The 19918-nt window shown below is 41.9% G+C and overlaps 2 protein-coding genes across 2 annotated transcripts; both read left to right on the top strand.

Moving 5' to 3' along the window:
• Positions 1–897: 897 nt before the first annotated feature.
• Positions 898–1907, top strand: sst6.1 (somatostatin family member 6.1). The gene is made up of 2 exons (XM_030118672.1): positions 898–1035; positions 1311–1907. The coding sequence occupies exons 1-2, from the start codon at positions 931–933 to the stop codon at positions 1536–1538; spliced, it is 333 nt and encodes a 110-aa protein (XP_029974532.1). The 5' UTR covers positions 898–930; the 3' UTR covers positions 1539–1907.
• A 13764-nt stretch (positions 1908–15671) lies between these two features.
• On the top strand, positions 15672–19212 carry masp2 (MBL associated serine protease 2). Its single transcript, XM_030119589.1, has 6 exons — positions 15672–15679; positions 15750–15972; positions 16070–16247; positions 17393–17524; positions 18644–18840; positions 19045–19212. The coding sequence occupies exons 1-6, from the start codon at positions 15672–15674 to the stop codon at positions 19210–19212; spliced, it is 906 nt and encodes a 301-aa protein (XP_029975449.1).
• Positions 19213–19918: the final 706 nt, after the last annotated feature.

The raw sequence follows: 19918 nt of genomic DNA, 5'->3' as shown, positions 1-19918 counted from the left end.
TCACGCACTGCTCTACATCGCCAGAGAACAATTGCTTATGCTTTTTTTAGCCCCTGCTGTGTTTACTGCAGCAGATTGGTGATGTGCCTTTCCGGAGGACCCCTCACCAAGCTTCAGGGAGTGTCAGACCGTTCAATTGTAGCATTTGACACCTGTAATCAGATGTCAAGGAGGCAGAGAGAAGCACTATGACAGCAATCAGATGTGGCCTGAAGTGGAACAAACACTGACCTGTGCTGATGGTGAACGATACCACAGCTCATGCTCAATTTGTCTTTCTTTCGGACTTCTTCGTCACTGCTTGAAGAGAAATTTGCCGATTTGCTCTGTCAAGGCTTGCTTAGAGGTGGTTTATGAGTTGTGAAATTGTCCTTCTGCCAGTAAAGTGCATTGTTGGGATTGTCTGTCAAACCTACCAGCGTATGAACTGATATCAGAAATCTGGTGTCAGGCTGCTGACGCTGACGGCTGCAGATGTTTCCTGAATGAAACGAGCGCATCCACCTCACGATTTGTGGAAAAAAAAAAAAAAAAAAAGGTTAACTTTTAAATGCTTCCATTTGTTGTGTCCTGACCCCCTCGTCTCTTCCCCCCTCCTTCATGCTCACGCACACACACACACACACACACACACCCACGACATGCACACATACACCCTCCGCCCTCCGTCATACACCCACCACCCTCTACGTCAGTGGCAGACCAGGGGAGAGGTGTATAAAAGAGTGAGGGACTTTGGTGGAGGAGCAGAAGAAACACCTCTGGTTTCCAGACCTTATGAGCTGCTGCTGCACTTTCTCCACCTCTCTCCTCTGGATCCCCGGCTGAGCTGTTCAGGCTCCCTCCTCTCTTTCGCTCTCCACGCACACTCGTGTGTCTTTTTGTTTTCGCTGCCAGCCTCTGGTCGCTCACCTGCTCTCCTGTCACAGCATGCAGCTCCTGGTGGTGTTAGCAGCTCTCATGGGGGTCCTGTTCAGCGTTAGAGCAGCTGCCGTGCTTCCTGTGGAGGACAGGAGCCCCATCCATGTGAACAGGGTGAGGCAATTATCATTGTTTATGTGCAGTTCGGTGGACGCTTCTGTTTTATTCCGGCTGGATTTCTTTAAAATAATATGTTTTGTTGTGTGAAAGTAATTTGTGCTATCAATTTGAACTGAAAATTGTAGAAATGTTATATTTGATTTATTATATTTGTATTCACATCACTGCAACTGAAAAGAAAATTGATTTCTACTTCAACATAAGATTCAGATTTGCTTTTTTCTAGTCTCTAACATAAAATGTTCCCCTCTTTTCTGATCACCGGACAGGAGTTGAGTAAAGAGCGTAAGGAGCTGATCCTGAAGCTGGTGTCTGGCTTGCTGGACGGAGCCCTGGACACCAACATGCTGCCGGGGGAAGCGGCGCCCGTGGACCTGGAGGAGCCGCTGGAGTCCCGTCTGGAGGAGAGAGCCGTGTACAACCGGCTATCGCTGCCTCAGCGTGACCGCAAAGCCCCCTGTAAAAACTTCTTCTGGAAAACTTTCACCTCCTGCTAACAGTGCCACAAAAGCTCTGCCCGATTGCCCCCCCAGTACCTCTTCTCTCCCCCCCCCCCGTCCCAGCTACATGAACTGTGGTGGACCTCAGCTGTACATATCATCCACACCTGTCCGACATGTGCCATCGATGGACTTCACTGAGACAGTGTGTCTGTTTAATATCAATTATTTATGTATCTATTTATGTATACAATGTATGTATTTATGTATGTAGCTGTTTCTTTCAGGGTCAAAATAAAGCATGGATAGAATATTTGATATGGTAACGACAGAAAATTGCTTTTGGAAGTTGTTCAACAAACACATAGAGTCATGTTTTTTCCACCTGCTTCTACAATATAAATGCAGAGTTACATTTCTCGCAAATATGATGGCTGTATTTTTCTTTGAGACTTGAAACACTTCACAAAATATATTTGTATCCACCAGAAACTGAGCTGCGGTCGTGAATTGCACAGTGTGGCCCCACACATTGATTTCATTTAAAGCCAATCAATCAGTGTATTTGATCTATCCTTCTTTCTAGTTTGTCAGAATAATATGACGTGACCTACGGGGGGAAATATACTTCTCCATGCATCAAAGAATTTCTACCAATCTTATGAGGAAGTATCCATGAAAAAAAAATGGAACAAAAACAATGACAGTAACTGAATTCTGACAAAACCATGCTTAAAAAAATACAGCTAGAATAAATCTAAATCTGTGTATAAAGTGAAAATATTCATGTATCAACCAAAGCTGGATCTGAGAGCCTGCTAGTTTCACATGCGTGTTTCATTAACTGCCAAACCGCGATCCTTATTAATTCCTGGTCACAGATTGAGCGAGTTGTTTCAGTGACTTATCACAGGCTGTAAAACATGTCCGCGGATCGCGGCACTAAATAAATTGGGAGCTTTCTCCTGTATTCAGCGTTTGCTGTCACCCGATGGCCGTTAGCAGCGACAGTGTACCAGCAGTCTGGGAAGAGGGAAAACCGCAGTACAACGTAACGTAACCATGAATACATTTGACAGCACAGATGAAGAACTTTCTGTTAATGCAGGGGGGAAAAAAAGACTGTATCTGGCCGCTGCTGATCTGACCTGGTGGAGAAAGCGTGCGCTCAGGCTTCTGTTACACGCGGAGATAATGAAGTGTTCCCCATGTGACCCTATCAAGCCAAGTTTATGATTCTTGCAGCAAACAAGATCTGGAACTGGCCACCGGCTGCTGAGTTCTCCATCAGTCACACTACAATTACGACACACTCTCATAGCCCTTCTGGCATGTGCGACCTTTGTGATATGTGATTTTTTTTTTTTTTTTTTAAATCATTTACCCAGGAAAGCGTGGAGTGGGTGCCAGCTACAATCAAATACTGACTTTCAGCCAAGGTGCACAGTCCTTATTAGAAAACTGTAGTAAATTGCATGCAAGGTAAAGCATCTTGCTGCTCCAGCCGGCTCAGGAAAATAAAAAATTTCCTCCGCCAGAGCGGAGAAAGCATGAGAAATCATCACAGCTTTGGATTTGGATGGTGAATAATGGCAGCATATTTCCAACAATCAAAACTCACATGAACCCCCTGAAAACTATGCAGAGTAATATTGTTTTAAAAACCTGATCTTTTCATGGAAACCATCAAAGCAGATTTTAACAAATATACTCCTATAATATGTAACACAAATAGCATGAAGACCACTGTCTTCCTCTCTCTCTCTCTCTCTCTCTCTCTCCCTTCCATCTTTATAATACAGTAGCAGACATAACAGGTGTCCTGTGCTGATGTCAATAAGAAGAAAATATACACAACTAATCCCTGGTGAATGTTCTGCCAGCAGTAATTAATCCCCATTTCTACATAGAGATTTGGCACTGGGCAATAAGTCAATAACATTTCTGAATTCCTAAATAAACTACATTAATGTATTTCCAGATTCCACAGAAATCCTCCACAATGAGAGAAAAGGCAAATCTGTGGAGGAGTTTTCATGCACTCTGCTCTCATGTGTTACTGAACTCAAAGAATAGAGGTTTAATGACTCATAATGACGCCTCTTTCAGAGATGCAGAGACATGAGTTAACACCTATGGTCTCCACTCACGTCCAGGTGGATCTGGAAAGGTCACAGTGATGACATGTTGGACATTTCTTCTTGTTGTCTAGCGCCAACTAAGTTTTATTTATTGAATCAGACAATGTAAAATCCCCAAAGAACAAGACTTGATGGTGAGTTATAGTAGCATGCATTTCAAAGCAATGTAATTACATGGTTTTCACAACTCCTGGGATCTCCGCTTTGTGTTTCTCTGATTCATTGCTGCACAGACAAAAGCCTTCTGTGGGCTCACTTGATTACAGTTCATCACATCGCGTCTTTCATTCTTACATGACGACACTTTTTTTTTTCTAAATTAAAAAAAAATACTTTTTTAAAATGCCACATGTCCGGGGTCACAACTAGTAAGAGAATTACTTGATGATATTTGGCTCAAATAAAATCAATTTTAATTAAAAAAAAAAGAAAGAAACAAAGGTAAATGTCAAGAACAAGATGCAGTTTTTCCCCTAAAAACTGTATCTGACACCAATCAGTATCTCGGGGCGAGAGATTATGAGCACAATACAATTTGATGTCAGTAAAGGTGCTGTCCACTTCTGACTTGATGCCTGTGGCATCAAATGAGCACACAGAGAGGGAACATCAAAGCTGATGCCTGCAAGCCAAGCATTTTATTGGCTTTCCTTTTGATCTGAAGGAGGAGGGAAAGGAGCGCTCGGACCTGGCTGTGTAATTCAAATTTAAATGTGACTCCCTATGTGTTTAAAAATAAGAAAAACTTTGGTATTGTTGGTGCATTTCATAGGAGGGAAAACAACTTCAAAGACAACCTGCCATGGTTTCTGTGCGGGAGGAGTCTTGGAAGCTTTACAGGTTGGGACTTTTACCAACAAATCATTTTGGCTGGATGTTCATCGTGATATATATGGCATGAGATTGTAGCTATTTAGTTTTGGACTATTTTTATCTCCCTGTGAAAAAAAAAAAAAATGGTGACCTCTACTGAACCAGATCTATGTAACTGCTTTCTAAGATAGAATTTACCAACTCCCGACAAAAGTTTGAAAATTATTCCAATCATTGCAGCATCTTTTCAAAAAATGTGCTTTTAGTTTCCTCACTGTCAACTGCTGAAATGGAGTCTGGACCTAAGTGATTAGTTTAGCAACCAATAATGCCATAATGATCAATAATGTAAAACTACTCAACATTCTGAGTTGAATGAAGTCAGTAATGGAATCATTTGCAATGATGTAAAAAATTTGCAAAATATTTTCTATGTACAATTGAGCTAGAGAGAGGGCTGCATTCAAATGACAACTATGCCATTTTCTACACTTCTTTTGCTTAACAAATTGTACAAACCATAAAAAAGCGTTTATTTCCAAGAAATCAAGCTCAATCTATTTATTACATTTTTAGCAGCAAGGAGTGGTAATATTACTTAAATCATGTAATAATCCATATCAGCACGTTATCACATTATGATAAATGGACTACACTTACATGGGCTTTTTATGGGTCTTATAACACTGAAAAATGTAAGAAATACTCAGTTATTGACCTTTGTTTTATCAGCTGTGATTTTAGAAAGTAGCCGTTAGCTTACCAGCGCTCTCCTGCAGATGAGGCCTTCACTGCCTTTGAAAACAATACGTTTTTCAAGACGACGTGTCTCCTCAATGACAATGCTTTTTTCTGAAAGACAGACGAAACTCTGCTCATGTACTGTATGCGCTACGTCTTTTTAGAAGAAAAAAACAAGTTGCGCTTTTCCAATTTTTCCCTCTGACCGTAAGCTGACAGCTCCGCCATCGCCGTCTCCGCGTCCTTGTATTTCACCCATGTGCCAGAGCTCATTTTCATCCGGCGGCAGTGAGAATTTAGAAGCAGTTAACATCAAATGGGTCCCTAAACCCCCACCCCTCCTCCCGTCAGTCAGTCCAGACAAGCCAAATTAACACCCGGCGCTCGGCTGAACGCCTCATGTGAAGGTGTGAACAGGCAGGTTAACGGTGGCAGCCGCCTCCTGAGAGGAAGGCTGTGCCCTCCTGTGTTCAGCCGACACGACCACACCACCCAAATAATAACTCACACCAAACAAACTGTAAATTAAGTAGTTTGTTAGCATCAACGGGGCGTGCTGCGTAGGACAAGTATGCAATGATGTACGTAGCGTACCGGAATGAATTAGGGGTATAAAACACTGTTGACAGGTTCATTTTACAAGAAATACATTGGGAATGGAAGTTCTGCGCAGATATATTCACGCGTTGTTTATTAAGCCGGCGTCGGCGGACTCTCTGCAGCCTTATTCATCTCTGTCAAAGCCAGGATTAGTTTGTTTAGCTGAGTAGTTTTATATTCAAGAGCCCTGAACAAATGCACTATGGTTGACTAGCTGAGGCATCCTGTGGTAAAATAAATACATTAAAAAAATAGAATAAATAAATAAAAAAACAAGAGAGTGTATTGGAAGCAGGATATGCCCAGTAGGAATAATAGGCCGGTCTCTTTGTGTACACACCAGGTTTAGCCTCACTCGGCTCACAGATCATTAGTGCCTTTTCAGAGAGGGCTGTTCTTCCCTCAATAGAAAGTTACGCGACTTCATGACTTCCTGTTTTTGATCGGTCGCCGCTTCCCATTTTCGAAACCAAGAATTCAGCACAGCGACGACTTGCAGGTGTTAACATAAACTGACTCGCAGATGTTTCAGATTTAATGAATCGGGCTTTTCAGACGTATGATAAAGAGATTACATCACCAGGAATATGAAGTCTTTGACTGCTGAATGGCTCCCACTGCAAGCGAGCCAAGCATTCACACACACACACACACACACACACACACACACACACACACACACACACACACACACACACACACACACACACATACAAGCATGCACACACACTGAAGTGTCTCTGACGTATCTCTCCCAAAGAGTTCCCCTGTTTGGAAGCACCAGTAGGAATGAAGAGATTGTTTTCCCCAGCAGGGCCTAATGATGCCTGATGGCTTATTCAGCCGCCCAGTGGCAGCGCTAAAAGCTGATCATTACGGGGCCCCTCTCCTCTCTCGGTGCTAAAGCCGCGGCTCATGAAATGAGCTGTCACCCCGCTCGAGGAAGGGATGCAGCGCACTGGTGGTCACTATAGTGACCCCGTTCATTCCGGGTGTCGCTACTTTGGGATGCTGCCCAGGTCTCTGACATGAAAGCAAAACACAGGGTTTAAAGGCTTTTAGCGGACGGTCATGCTTTAATGCATCGAAGTGCCAACTACAGGCAATTTTTTTTTCATTGCAAAAAGTTAATAATAATGTTTATGACATGAGGGGGGTTGCCGAAAAAATGCAATGCATGAAGACACTCAAATAGTTGCTCGGTTGAAGAAGCACACTGATTGATGAATAGTTCTTCATCTGAACCTTAAATCATTTTGAGTGCCAGTTATTGTTGAAGTGTAGCTGAGAGAGAATCAAACTCGAGTTTAATGTTTGTGAACTTAAGAGAAGGCAGTGGGCATGAAAACGGAAGATAGCCTACTGGAAGTGGATGATCAGTGAAATGCTGAAAGAAGAAGAAGAAGAATAGATCATCGTGTTAAAATCTCAGTTTAAGGTAACACAGTCATTTTCCTCACAAATTATTTGTCTTAATTTTGTATTTTTTAATAATGCCAAGTTCTTCTATGAGTTATAGCAGTATACATAATTTCCATACCATAAATGAAATACAACCCAGGAATTCGGGCTGTTTTAGTCACACAGTTTTTGAGATAAAACATCTTACATGACAAGGTAATAAATACTAGATCATATAAGGAATCTTGTCATCATTAATGTTCATAACCTGTTTTATAAAGCATTGTGGAGGCATCATAATGCTTTATGATGCATCATTTTCATATTTATTAACTGAATATACTGTGTGCTGAACCCAGTTTGGTCATGGCATCTCTCATTTTTTGAGCATACATACTCATATTTACAACCCTGTGGAGTGTAACTATTGTTGTCTTAATTTAGCCTAAAATTGCTCTGCAAACTTTGGATACTTTTGTGTGTATTTTCAGATGGGGGCAATTTTTCACTTACTAGACCTACAGCAACAGACAGATTGGGGTCTATATTTGGCTAAGCTAGATGAACAGTGCCAACAGAGTTCTGAATTTCCATCAGTACACATGTACTGTGCGCCTTCACTCCTACCTCAAACCCCAAAACAATGAAGTTAAATGTTTATTTATTTTACTTTTCACTCGTCTACTTGAGGTCATTTCCGAAACTGCAATTGATTTACTTTTAATGAAATTACCTCTCTCAGGAAGAAAACCCTAGTCAGTTTAACAGTTTAACACTTTATTAACCCTGTGAGCTTGGCTCCACCCACAATAGAGCACAGAATAAATAGAAAAGAAAGTTGAATATCAAGTAAGACAATTCCATACCAGACTACACTACACTAAACTATATGGCACTGTGCTGTACTGAAGTATGCTATGCTGTGCTGTACTTTACTTGGGCAGTCTTTTTCCATTTTTCATCCATCCAGCTATACTCAAGACAACTTTATGTGCTTCAGGGTTGCAGGGTGCTGGAGCTGATCCCAGCTTCCACTGGGAAAAGACAGGCTGCACCCGGGACTGCTTTCTGATCAGTCACAGGAAAAACAAAAAGAAACAGACAGTCACACACGCTCAACTCAGAAAATCCACAGAAACACACTCCCAGAGGACTGATGCTGCTCACCACTGCAGCATATCAAGACCAGTAATAAATAAATCATGACTTTCATTTTTCCCCTCTCTTATTAATACTGTTATTTGCAAGAAGTAATGTGTTACGTGTTTAAGCTTTTACTTCGGTTCTGCTCTCACTGTTCCGTTATGTTTGCTTCTGCATGAACAGCAGTACGGCTACTTTCAATAAAAAATATTCAATCAAAACATCTTTTTTAATTTTTACACTTTGTAAAGTCATACAGGAAGAATGTCTTATTTATGATCCGTTCATTTGAGTATTTACAGAGTCTGAGGACTCAAGCTAAAGGATTTTGTTGTTTAAATTAAATTGTCTGAACTTAATCAGTGTGTGAAAGATGAAGAATGTGAATTACAGGACATTGATATGGTGAGGCATGGAAACACTGGTCTACATTGGCTGTCACAGAGGTAGCGATATACAAGTTTGAGCACTTTTTTAAGGTGTTTGTTTTTTTTTATAATGAAATCAGGAAACAAAGTGAAAGTTTCAATCATTTAAAAGTTGATAGCACCATTAAGTTTACACAAGCGATCCTGAGTTTTTTCAGCATTAATAGGAGTTTTTGACTTAATATTCTAAAAACTTTCAGCAAAAGTTTCTGTGCAAACTGTAAATTTTTATTCAAAGTTGGCGTGCAGTGCGGAGGCAGAGGAGCAGAGGCCGTGTGGAGAGGGAGATGTGACTGGGTGACGGCGCAAAAGATGTAAAGAATAATTGTTTTCTGCTTCATTGAACAAGTGAATGAATCTTGACAATTTCTAAAATGAAAAATAGATAAATAAATAATCCAGCAACGTTATGACGACCACATTTCCAACACCCGAGCTGACAGTTACCCCCAAGATCAACTTTCTCTCTCGTGAATGAAATACTGTTCAAGTAGGAAAATGTCGTCGTCTTTCACCTTTTTTTTTTTTCTGGGTCACGCCATGAGAAAGGTGACTGGTTCGAAGTAAGGCAAACAGGTGACGAGTTGACATGACAGGCTGTAAAGGCCTTCAGAGGCTCAGTGCTGCTGTGTTTGTATCAAAATGAATGTTAATCATGGTGAGAAAGCGGTGGGCGTTGCCATCACAGTTCATTAGTTTGGTTGTTCTACCAAATGTCACCAGCATGAGCCAGTCGTGTTGACGGTGTCATTAGAGAAATTGTCTGCAGAAAGGGAAGAAACTGTCATACAGCGGTATTGATTATCTTGTTTAAGTGCTGCAGTGTGTACCATATAGGCCTCTAATCACAAAGGTGACCCTTCTTTTGATTAGCCATTAGCCGCTGTCCTTGTTTGGCTTAGCCTTTGCACCTGTAATAGATTTGTTGCCACGGCAGCAGATGAGAATCTGAAGTAATGTTATTTTCTCCCAGCATGTCGTCCCGCTGCTTTTGACTGTTTTCAGGACAATTGGACCCTTGTGGGATGGCAATACACCTGATTGCAGTTGCTCTAACAACATGAAATTCCCTCATGTCAAATGGTCGGGCCTCTATACTGAGGGAAAATAAGCGATATGAGCCATTGAGAACCTAAATGTCACCGCAGCATTAAGGGCGACAGTGATGGTTTTCGGTTATTAATGGCATGTACGGTCCGTGCCGCTGCTTACAAGAGAGTCGTGCCATTACTCTTATTGGAAATCCATGTTTAATGTTCAGGCTGACAGTCATTTTTCTCATGACTAACAAACCTGAAAATGTTTAATCAATTACACAAAAAATAACTGCCCATTAATATCGCTATTGAAGTTTTTTTGAGTCACGGCTGGTCAGCACTATTTCACTGGGAGCAGTCTGCCTGCATGCAGGAATATCAAAATCTTTTGAAGGAGTAAAAGTTAAAAACTTCAGCTGCTTTTGAATTATCTGGAAGTAGAATTGTAAAAATCTATAAATAAATAGACAAATAAAAGACCTGTTTGGAAGGTAATTAAGGGGAAAGCATGATTCCAGTGGGAGAGCATAATGAAGGAGAGGATTCAGGGGCGAGAGCAGCACCTGCGTGCCATTTCTCATCATTGCTTTCTCACATCGGCGCCACTGACTGCTTTACTGCCTTATGGCAGTCTGCTGAATCGCCAAAGCCCGAGCCCGTTTGAATTAGCAAGGAAATGACCATGTTTGTTATCTGTGAAAAAGAGCCCGAGCCGGTCCAAATTGAAAGAGTAATGGGCCTGACGTCAGGAATGAAATCCTGCACAAAAGGCTCAGCATCAATTCATCAGGAGGCATTCTCAGTGATTAGCACCTGTGGATGCTGGGACCCAAGATGAACAATAAAGTTGAGGCGGAGCGTGTGAGACACGTAAAAGCTTGTTGTCATATTATGTGCATTTTAGAAGATGAGTAAGTATTATTTTAAAAAGCTCCATTGGCCCTGCTTGAAGAATGTCTTGTTATATAGATATGGTTTGACGACAGGTGGTGATGGTGGTGGGGAGTGAAAAGACATTCATGCACTCTTTGCCATTTCTCATCTACCTTCCTCCAAAAGCGGTCTTGTTTGATCTTGAAACAGAAAAGTAGCTAAGAAGACGATAAAAATGCTCCACAGTTTAAATAAAGGCAAAAGTCATATTCTTTAAGAGATTTGGTCACACAAAATTATTAATAAACCAAGGGGGCTTCTTTTTTTTAAAGCAATGCATTCAACTTTTAAAACTTCAACTTGAGATTAAATTTCAGTCGATTGGAAACTTTCCTGTTTCACAAAGTTGACACCGCTTCCAGACGATTCACCTCCATGTTCCAAAACGATGTGTGATCATGAGTAACTTTCTCCCAAAAAACTTTGGCAAAGCATGTCCAATCCGAACGGAACTCACTGTGATCATCTGATGGAAAAATGCAAAAAGTGAAGTGCTTTTCTTTCTTTCTTTTTTTTTTCACAGCAAGAAAATCACTGTGAGACATTTCCAGGTGCGTTTTTGTTGTGTGCCATTTTTTTCCCTGCGCCCACACACGGCGAACGGGAACAATGGCAGTGTTGATGGAAACATTAAACCGAACTTGCTGCTCTTCTCAGAACAAAGCGAAATGTTAATATATATTGACTCATTCAATCAATTCTGTTTTTTTTGTAGCTGGTGAACATCTGGCCTCGGGGCTCAAGTGAATGCAATTCTTTATGTGTATGAAAACAACAGCCAGGCTCAGGAACTGTGAGATGCAGTGGTATTGAAAACCCTTTTCCCCCCCCGTCTTTCTACAAAATTAAAACGCTGGTGTTCGCGCCGGCGGCGTTTGACGTGTCTGCAGGAAATCGGACAGTGAAGGAAGAGTGAGCCTGACACAAAGAACATCTCGGCCTATGTTGCTTTTAAACTATCTGTTATTTGCAGCAGGTAAGTGTACTTTGCAAGCTTAAACTGTGTCAAGGTTTTTTTTTTTTCCTTTTTTTTTTTTAAAATAACTACAGTGGACGAGCAAATTACAGTGGATTAACTCCACATTGTTCCTCGGTGTTCAGCTCAACTGACACATCCCCACTTATTCAAGTCCTTAATTACAGTTTACAGCCTGTGGGTGGTTGGGACTGCTCTGATTGCAGAAAGGAGAAAGAGGATGAGAGTGAGGATGAGGAGGCAGAGGGATGTCATACTGGGGGTAAATACACTCACAGAGTGTACTAGCATGTCTGGTGGGATAATTCGTTAGCACAAGATGTTCAGAGAGATTCTGTAGCTCAGAAAAACTACAAGCAGCTTGTTAGGGTCGCTGAGAGCCCAACAGAGAGAGACGAGTAAAATATAAAACAGGAAAGTTTCCCCGTGTTTTTCTCCTTCCAGCATCTCTTATACTGCCGAATAAAAGCTCCATACGTCCCTATTCCTGTCTTTAGTGGAGTCTGGAGGTACAAACAGCCGCCATCCTCTCTTAATTTCTCCTGATCTGAAGTGGCCTATTCTTTTTATAATGACTGACTGGCTTCCTATAAGGAAGCACTTCATTACTGCATGGCACAGCAAGCAGGTGGAGCAGCGCTGCGAGGACAGCGCTCATCCTGTGCACATGGACATGCAGGATTTGATCAAGCTGAAATCAAAGCAGCCTGTGCCTTGTGTCTCTGCACGTTTTGAGTGCATGCTCAGCTCTGTGTGTGTGTGTGTGTGTGTGTGTGTGTGTGTGTGTGTGTGTGTGTGAGAGAGAGAGAGGGCTGATTTTCTATGGTGCATGCACACACACAACGCTGAATTTATTCAATGTTTATCAAATGGTTTTTTTCTCTTTTTCGTGACGCACTTGACCCAGTATTCGCATGTATCCTGAAGCCATTCTATCATAGATTGGTGCTTTAAGTAGGGCTTTTTTTTTTGTCTAATTAAATTTCAGCAAATAAATTGCAGACGAGGTTCAATTAGGGTTGTAATAGACACATATAAAGTTGCTCCAGTTGTTTGTTTTCGGTTTCACCTCAGTTTCACCAGAAAACAATCTTGTTTATATGAACTATGTGCACAGCCATTTATAGCATTTAATTAATTAAAAAAAAAAAATCAATAAATGATTTCTCTGTTTTTGCTTTCAATTATTTCATTTTGGCTTGCAGTTATGTTTCCTCAAACCTTTGACTACATTCACATTGCAGCTTTAATGTGTTAATTGTGCTTTTTCTTCTCTCATTTCATGTGTGTTCTGTAATCGAGGGCACCGCCTCAGGTTCACAGCCAGCCACAATAGAAGGAAAGGTTTTTCACACCTTAAAGTTGTGGCCTTAGGATGTGAAAGTTATGACCTTAGGGTGTGAAAAGGTTATAAAGCTGAGAAGCTATAAAAAGCCTGTATTGGAAAAGATGAAAATGGTGGCGGAGTGTGTAGCCGTGGGCCGTTTTGGAATGAGGAGGTTTCCTCTCCTACTGTTCAGAATAGGCGACAGATACTTTCTAAACTCTTCTCTGTTCCGAGACTAAAAAAAAAAAAAAAAAAAAAAAATCTTTTTCAAGTCGATAAAGCAAACAAGCTGCACAATATGAAGGACTGCTTGGTTTGTAACTACTAATTACTACAGCTATGGCTTTTCAATGAACAATCACTGCAGTGACATTTAAAATACAGAAACACCCTCAGCAAAGGCTGAACTTAAAACACTTCTTCCAGAACTAAATGCATGAATAAATTATACAGTGAATGTGGCAAGTGCACATGCTTTTTTTTTTCTTCAATTAATTTCTTGTTTTATATTTTGGCGAATCCAAATGAGAAAATTCAAATGGATGCTTAAATGTTTTTATGAATATTATCATTGAGCATACAGACTTTTATTTTATGTGGGAAAATACAGATGCACATTGCAATAACTCTTTATCCATCAGTCTGCTCCACTTAGCCAGTGAAGACAGGCTAAAGGCAGGAGACCAGTGCATCATGGAGCAAATGCACACTTATATACACCCAGAGAAAACACATGCGCAGGGAGAACATGGAAACTCCACACAGAAAAGCTCCCAAACCTGGATCGTATCATTTTTGACAGGTTGGAACCACTACACCACTGAGTGATCCAGACTTCTACCAAGTGATAAATTGAAATCTTTTGTATACAAACAATTTATTCCATTATTATTATTTGCTTGATCTGATGATTTTAGAATCATCAGCTCATTGTCATCGATCAATCGCTCCTCAAATTCCCACTTGCTTTAAAAAACAGAATTAAAACATAGAAATAGCACATGTAGGAATGTTTACACAGAAACAGGAGGGTAGAACAACAGTCCTTAATATCTCAAGGACAAAAGAAAATGTTAGTGAGACAACAAATAACAGTCAGAAGTTCCCGAGTTGCACTGTTTATTACACAATAATGTAAAATTCCAATGTGACAGGTGTGAAAATTCAGGTATTTCAAAGAAAACAGTCATTCCATCTTTAAAAAGGCAACATATTGTCTCTTGAGCTGGTAACAGATACTCTTTCTGTTGCAATGAGTAAAACCATGAAAAATACATTTCAGCCTGGAGTGCAAAAAAATACAGCTGGGACCAAATATAAGAAAGTTGTCAGGATGTTGTGACAGGTGATTCAGTTCCTCGGAGAGTACGTAGAAACAACTGAGGCCATTTCTCATTTCTCACCTTTGAGATCCCATTGAGTTCTCTAGAAAACCACCTGGAGGCTTTATATCTCACAAGCTGCACGCAGCATAAGCGCCGCAGCAATTATTGATTGTTTTTATGCTGAAAGTGAATTTGCCGAAACGCTATGTTTAGGGGTCGTGGGTGGCATTTATGTCGGTGCGTCATACCGGCTCATGAAAGCCTGAGCAGCAGCTGGATGATTTTCGAGAGGAGAACATCTGCATGAGCAGAGACTCGGCTCAACATCCCACCGGCTCAACGTCAACACACAAAGAGGTTATAGATGAAAAAGAGCACCGTAAAAAAAAGGTCATTTGTAAAGGGAAATTAACATTGATGCTTATGTGGATAATTATTGTAATTCACTTCAAATACTGGCCATTAGGGCTTTAAGTGTCGGGTAAAATAGAGGTTTGGTTATTGTAAAGTATTTATTGTCCAACTGCCGCTGGCTGAAAGGCCCCGGTCACTTACGAGTGAAATTAATATCCACATTCCATCAAAAGAGACGGATCCTCTGCAATGCCCGCATTAAAATGGTTTTCACAATGAAGTCTGACCCTAATGCACAAGGCAAAGTGCAGATGCAGAACATGGTTTCATTCAATGGTGAAAGCGCTGTTGATTCAATGCTGGGCTTTTTTTAATCCCTGATACATTAATTAGGTCCAAACAAAAGGGCCCTGTCGGTAAATATTGTGGGGGTAACGCACTTATTTTTCCAATGTTTTCGTTTAACAGGCTCACAGCTCAGCCATCACGAGAGCAGGGTCTGAAATAATTAGCTGCTTGAGTCCGCTCTGATCAGCCTCACTGTCTGAACAAGAATCACGGGGTGCTGGAGCGCGATGCAGGTAATGCAGGGCTGCTGTGTGCGAATTCCTTCAGGTTTCAGGTTAAATCCAAGACATCTCACCTGATCAGAGGTGATGGAAACTGTGTTCTCATACAATGATCGCTAAGGGAACTTCGATTGTCAACATCAATTCCCTGCTAATGCAGTAAGAAAAATAGCAAAGAGAGAAAGGGGGTCGCAGATCATGAATGAAAATAAATTGTTCTGGCATATATTAGTCTGACAGACTTCTGTGACTGAACAAGGTGGGGAATGATGACAAACTGATCATGCGCCTGTCCCATTTGTTTACTTAAATGTCAGCTGGACAGAACAGAGTTCATTTACCTTCAGATCGGTGGGAGCGAGCCTACCAAAGCGCCGACTGCCTGGGGACCGCAGAGCCAGTATGACCAGGTGAGCGTCGCTCATTTCACACTGTGATCCTGGAAACTGCTCCCATCACACAGATTGTTTTTTTCTCCAGTAACTTTTGCGCATTTCTCCTTCTTTCCCTCCTCCATGTCTCTCTGAGTGTGGAAATGACAGGCTTATATGGCAGCCTCACCTCCCCCGGTTTCCCCGAGCCGTACCCGAACGACCAGCGCACGGCGTGGAACATCACGGTCCCAAACGGCCACAGGGTCAAACTCTACTTCACCCACTTCAGCTTGGAACCCTCCGACCAGTGTGAATACGACTACGTCCAGGTACAACACAAGACAAACTGCAGCCCCCTAATTATCTAAGCTGGAGACAGGAGCGTGCTCGCTAAAACAAAAAAGCCCTTTGACCTTGTCAAACCAGGTTTTGGCGGAGGGGAATGAAACCTTGCGGTTCTGTGGAGAGGAAGAGAAGAACTATGAAAGCGCCCCCAGGAACACCATCATCCTGTCGGCCGGGAACCTCATGTCAGTGGTCTTTAGGAGTGACTACTCTAACGAGGGCCGATTCACCGGCTTCCAAGCATTTTACACCTCAGAAGGTGATGCAAAATAGTGACATTCGTTGCTAGAAGGCAGATACATTTTTGGAAAGGGGTAGGAGAGTCTCCACGGAAATAATGCCAGAATTTTAACAACTTTACATGCAGTGAAGCGGGGGTTTTCAGAGTGTGGCTGGACGGCATCCTCATCAGCCTATGCAACTACAGCTGGAGCAATCTATTGGCAAAAAAAAAAAAATGCATAGTGTCTGTTGTGCGAGATGTTTTTCATTGGAAATATGAAGCTGCTGCAGCTGTTGCAGCACGAAAGCTCATTGTATCATTCAAACATGTTTGTTTGCTTTCATTTTAATTACGATTTCTTTTTCCAAAAATCAAAAGAAAAATAATCCAGCTGTTAGATGACTTCACTCTGGTCCTACTGCTTACTTTTATTGTAAAAGCCTATAATTTGCCCCACCAACAACTGTTTATTCCCTCTGACTCTGGGGCTGTCGACACATCATTTATTTCCCATGTTTTGTCTGGTCTGCTGCTGAAGTTACACGGATCACGATGTCGGGTATGAGTTTTGAGCAGAGGGGGTAAACAGTATCTACTGCCATCCATCCCAACCAATTACATCCTTCATATATGTTTTAATAGTGACATTGGAGTGAAGTGCAACACAGGATACAAAAAGAAAGGTCAAAGGTTAGATTACACGTGATTTGACCCTAAATTCAATTGTAGCATCACAAATCAAACGATAACATAATGTTTTTTTGTCTTCTATACTCTACTGTGTTGTTGCTTTCTAAGGGAAATTTCACTGAAAAAGAAAATAGCTTCTAAATCAGGTGTGTGTTTGTATCATTAGTACATTTTTCACTGGAAATATAATTGATTTGTCTGTCACAATAAGGCCTCAGACCCTGCCGCAGCACCTTTGCATGAATCATTTGTTTGCTGACACTCTCAGTGGAGCCAAAACTAAAACTAAAACAAACTAGACTTAATTAGTGTCTGCTCGACTTGCAAAGGCTAAGCAAATAATCAACCAAGAGGGGTAAGTAATGACACTTACTGAGGCATTACGAAACGTGTAGACGATTCTCCATCCTTTATTTTGAGTGGGCTCACGGAGAGAAAATTGAATGTTTACGATGTAACCCTTTGCTCTTCTCTGCGTCTGTCTGTCCTAGACATCAACGAGTGTCTTTCCAGGGTGGATGGGGAGAGAGTGTGTGATCACTTTTGCCATAATTACATAGGGGGCTATTACTGCACATGCAGACAGGGACACCTTCTCCATGACAACAAAAGATCCTGCACAGGTAAGAGGGAAACAGAGCAAAGCTCAAGAGGCACGCTCGTCCGAGCACAATCACAGGGAAGCGGCGTGGCAAAGGGGGCACGGCCGAGAGTGTGGCACACGCCGTGTTCGACTGTGTATTGATCACTGTAATTAGGGTATGTGGTATTTCTCAAGGTGAATGCACTCCTGCACAGCCACACTCCACAGGTATTGGTGGCGATACGGCGATGCGCTTCTCATTAGCGTGCATTGACCTGTGTGTGACTTCTGACCACACTTATAATTTCCCGTGTTTGTGGATGACATTTGCATAAAAGTCTTTCAGCTGTTTGTTGATGTGTTGATGGAGAGAATTGGCATAAACAAATTTGTTGGTCATTTCAGACTTTTTGAGGAGGAAATTGGATCTGATTGCTGTGCCTGTAGTGACACTTAATTGTCCTTTTAAACGCTCATTATTCCCCTGATTCACTGTGGAAATGTGTCTTCATTAAACAATTTTCAAACATTTCACACAGGGCACGCATTACATATTGGATTTTATTCTGTCGTAGCTGGCCAGTGCTGACTACTTTCAGGCTGAAGAGGCAGACTGATGCACAAAGTACTTGATCTCTGCCAGATGGAGTAAGACAAGGTTAATTACTGTCGATTCCTGAGGGAAAAGCAACTTCAAAATGGCATTAAAAATTGATACCTGTGTGCAGCACTAATAGTCTGCTGACAATTGGTAATTAATCACAATTACCAGCTGATGTGCCTTAAATTATTATTCTTTGCCAGAGGAAAAAAGGTGACAAAACAAATCATCCAATGAATAGGCAAAAAAAAAAATGATTATCTGCCTACAGATTGTGCTAATTATATGAATTACAGCAACCCTGCCTCTTTACAATGCTCATTTGTTTCTGTCTGTACCAACATCTGCACATTTACCAGTGCATTAATGCAAGGCCAAATGAATCCCATTATTTATGAAGCCAGGAAACGTTTCAATTGACATGAAACAATTATTTTATTCTAATCAGAAAACTTTTTATAGCCCAGCAGCTGCGGGCGTAGAAGTGGGTTGTCAACAGTATCAAAATGGGCGTGCGCGCTCTCCAGATGTCTGATCGTGCGTGTGTCTCCCGCACAGTGCCGTGTCCTGGTCAGGTGTTGACGTCACCGTCGGGGGTTTTGACCAGTCCGGGTTACCCGAGCCCGTACCCACCCATGAGTCAGTGTGATCACACCATCGCTCTGCCCCAGGGCTCCAGGATCGTCCTGGACTTCCTGGAACCCTTCGACGTAGAGGGACACCAGGATGTCCCCTGCCCGTACGACTCCCTGAAGGTCAGTGGAAGGACTCCAGCGTCCTAATAGGCACAAGACAATGTATTCCTGCTCATGCTTGTGGAGGCTGTGTGTCACTGACCGGTGTCTCCTTTGGTGATATACTGTATGCCCATACGGTTTCCTGCATATTTAACATCAGTCAGCGAGGCAATGAATTAACCGCCGGCCTTTTTCTCCGACTACTTTGTTTGCCTTCTTCAGATTTCCACAGTAGGGCAGGACTACGGTCCGTTCTGTGGCTCAGCCCCGCCGGGCCGCATCGACACGGGGAGCTACCAGGTTCACGTCTCCTTCAGGTCTGACTCAAGTGGAAAAAATAAGGGCTGGAAGATCCAGTACAGCAGCACCAAGGTGGAAAGCCTCAGTTGATTTTCACAAAAAAATAAAACCTTTTTTTCCAGTTGAACTCAGATTCTCTAGAAATCAAGTTTGTTGTTTCTCGCATATTTTAACAGAAAAAAATGTACAAATTTCTCCATACATTTTTTAAGCAAGCATTCTATTTAGTCAGGAAATCATTCTGGAAGTCAGTCAGCCTTGTCCAAGAAACCACAAACTCTGGTTGTTTCACCCTCATGCATTATGCAGCTTCTACTAGGCAATCCAAGCTCTCCATACAGAGCGGTCATTACGGGGTTCTTCAGTCCGTTGAAATTGCCTCTCACTGGTCTCTTTGCATTCACTTACTAATATTTCCACCATCTGCGTGCCCCCACAAGTGACACGCAAGACCACGTCTGAATGTAAGCACAACACTTATGCTGGTATTGCTTCTGTGATTCATTATAAGAAAGAAAAAGAAAAACCCTGCTTTCTTGAGGTCAGCGTCATTTTTATGTGAACTCTTTGACTTTTTGAAGCCAGATCATTATGACTTTGAATGAGCTGCGAGGACGAGGCATGCGTTGACCCGTATCTGACCCGAGCACCGGCCGTCCAAGCAGAATCATCTCCCGGAGCCATCTGATAAAAACCCGGATAAGATTTTGTGAAGTAAGAAATGCTCAGACAGTCCTCGGGGCTGGCGGGTGCTTTACCGAGCAAACCTGCGCCGTTAAGTCATAATCTGATCCTC

The sequence above is a fragment of the Salarias fasciatus genome, chromosome 20 (assembly GCF_902148845.1).
Source record: "Salarias fasciatus chromosome 20, fSalaFa1.1, whole genome shotgun sequence".
NCBI classification, from domain to species: domain Eukaryota; kingdom Metazoa; phylum Chordata; class Actinopteri; order Blenniiformes; family Blenniidae; genus Salarias; species Salarias fasciatus.
The sequence above is the reverse complement of the archived record's forward strand: the minus strand, read 5'-3'. Positions and strand labels throughout refer to the sequence as shown.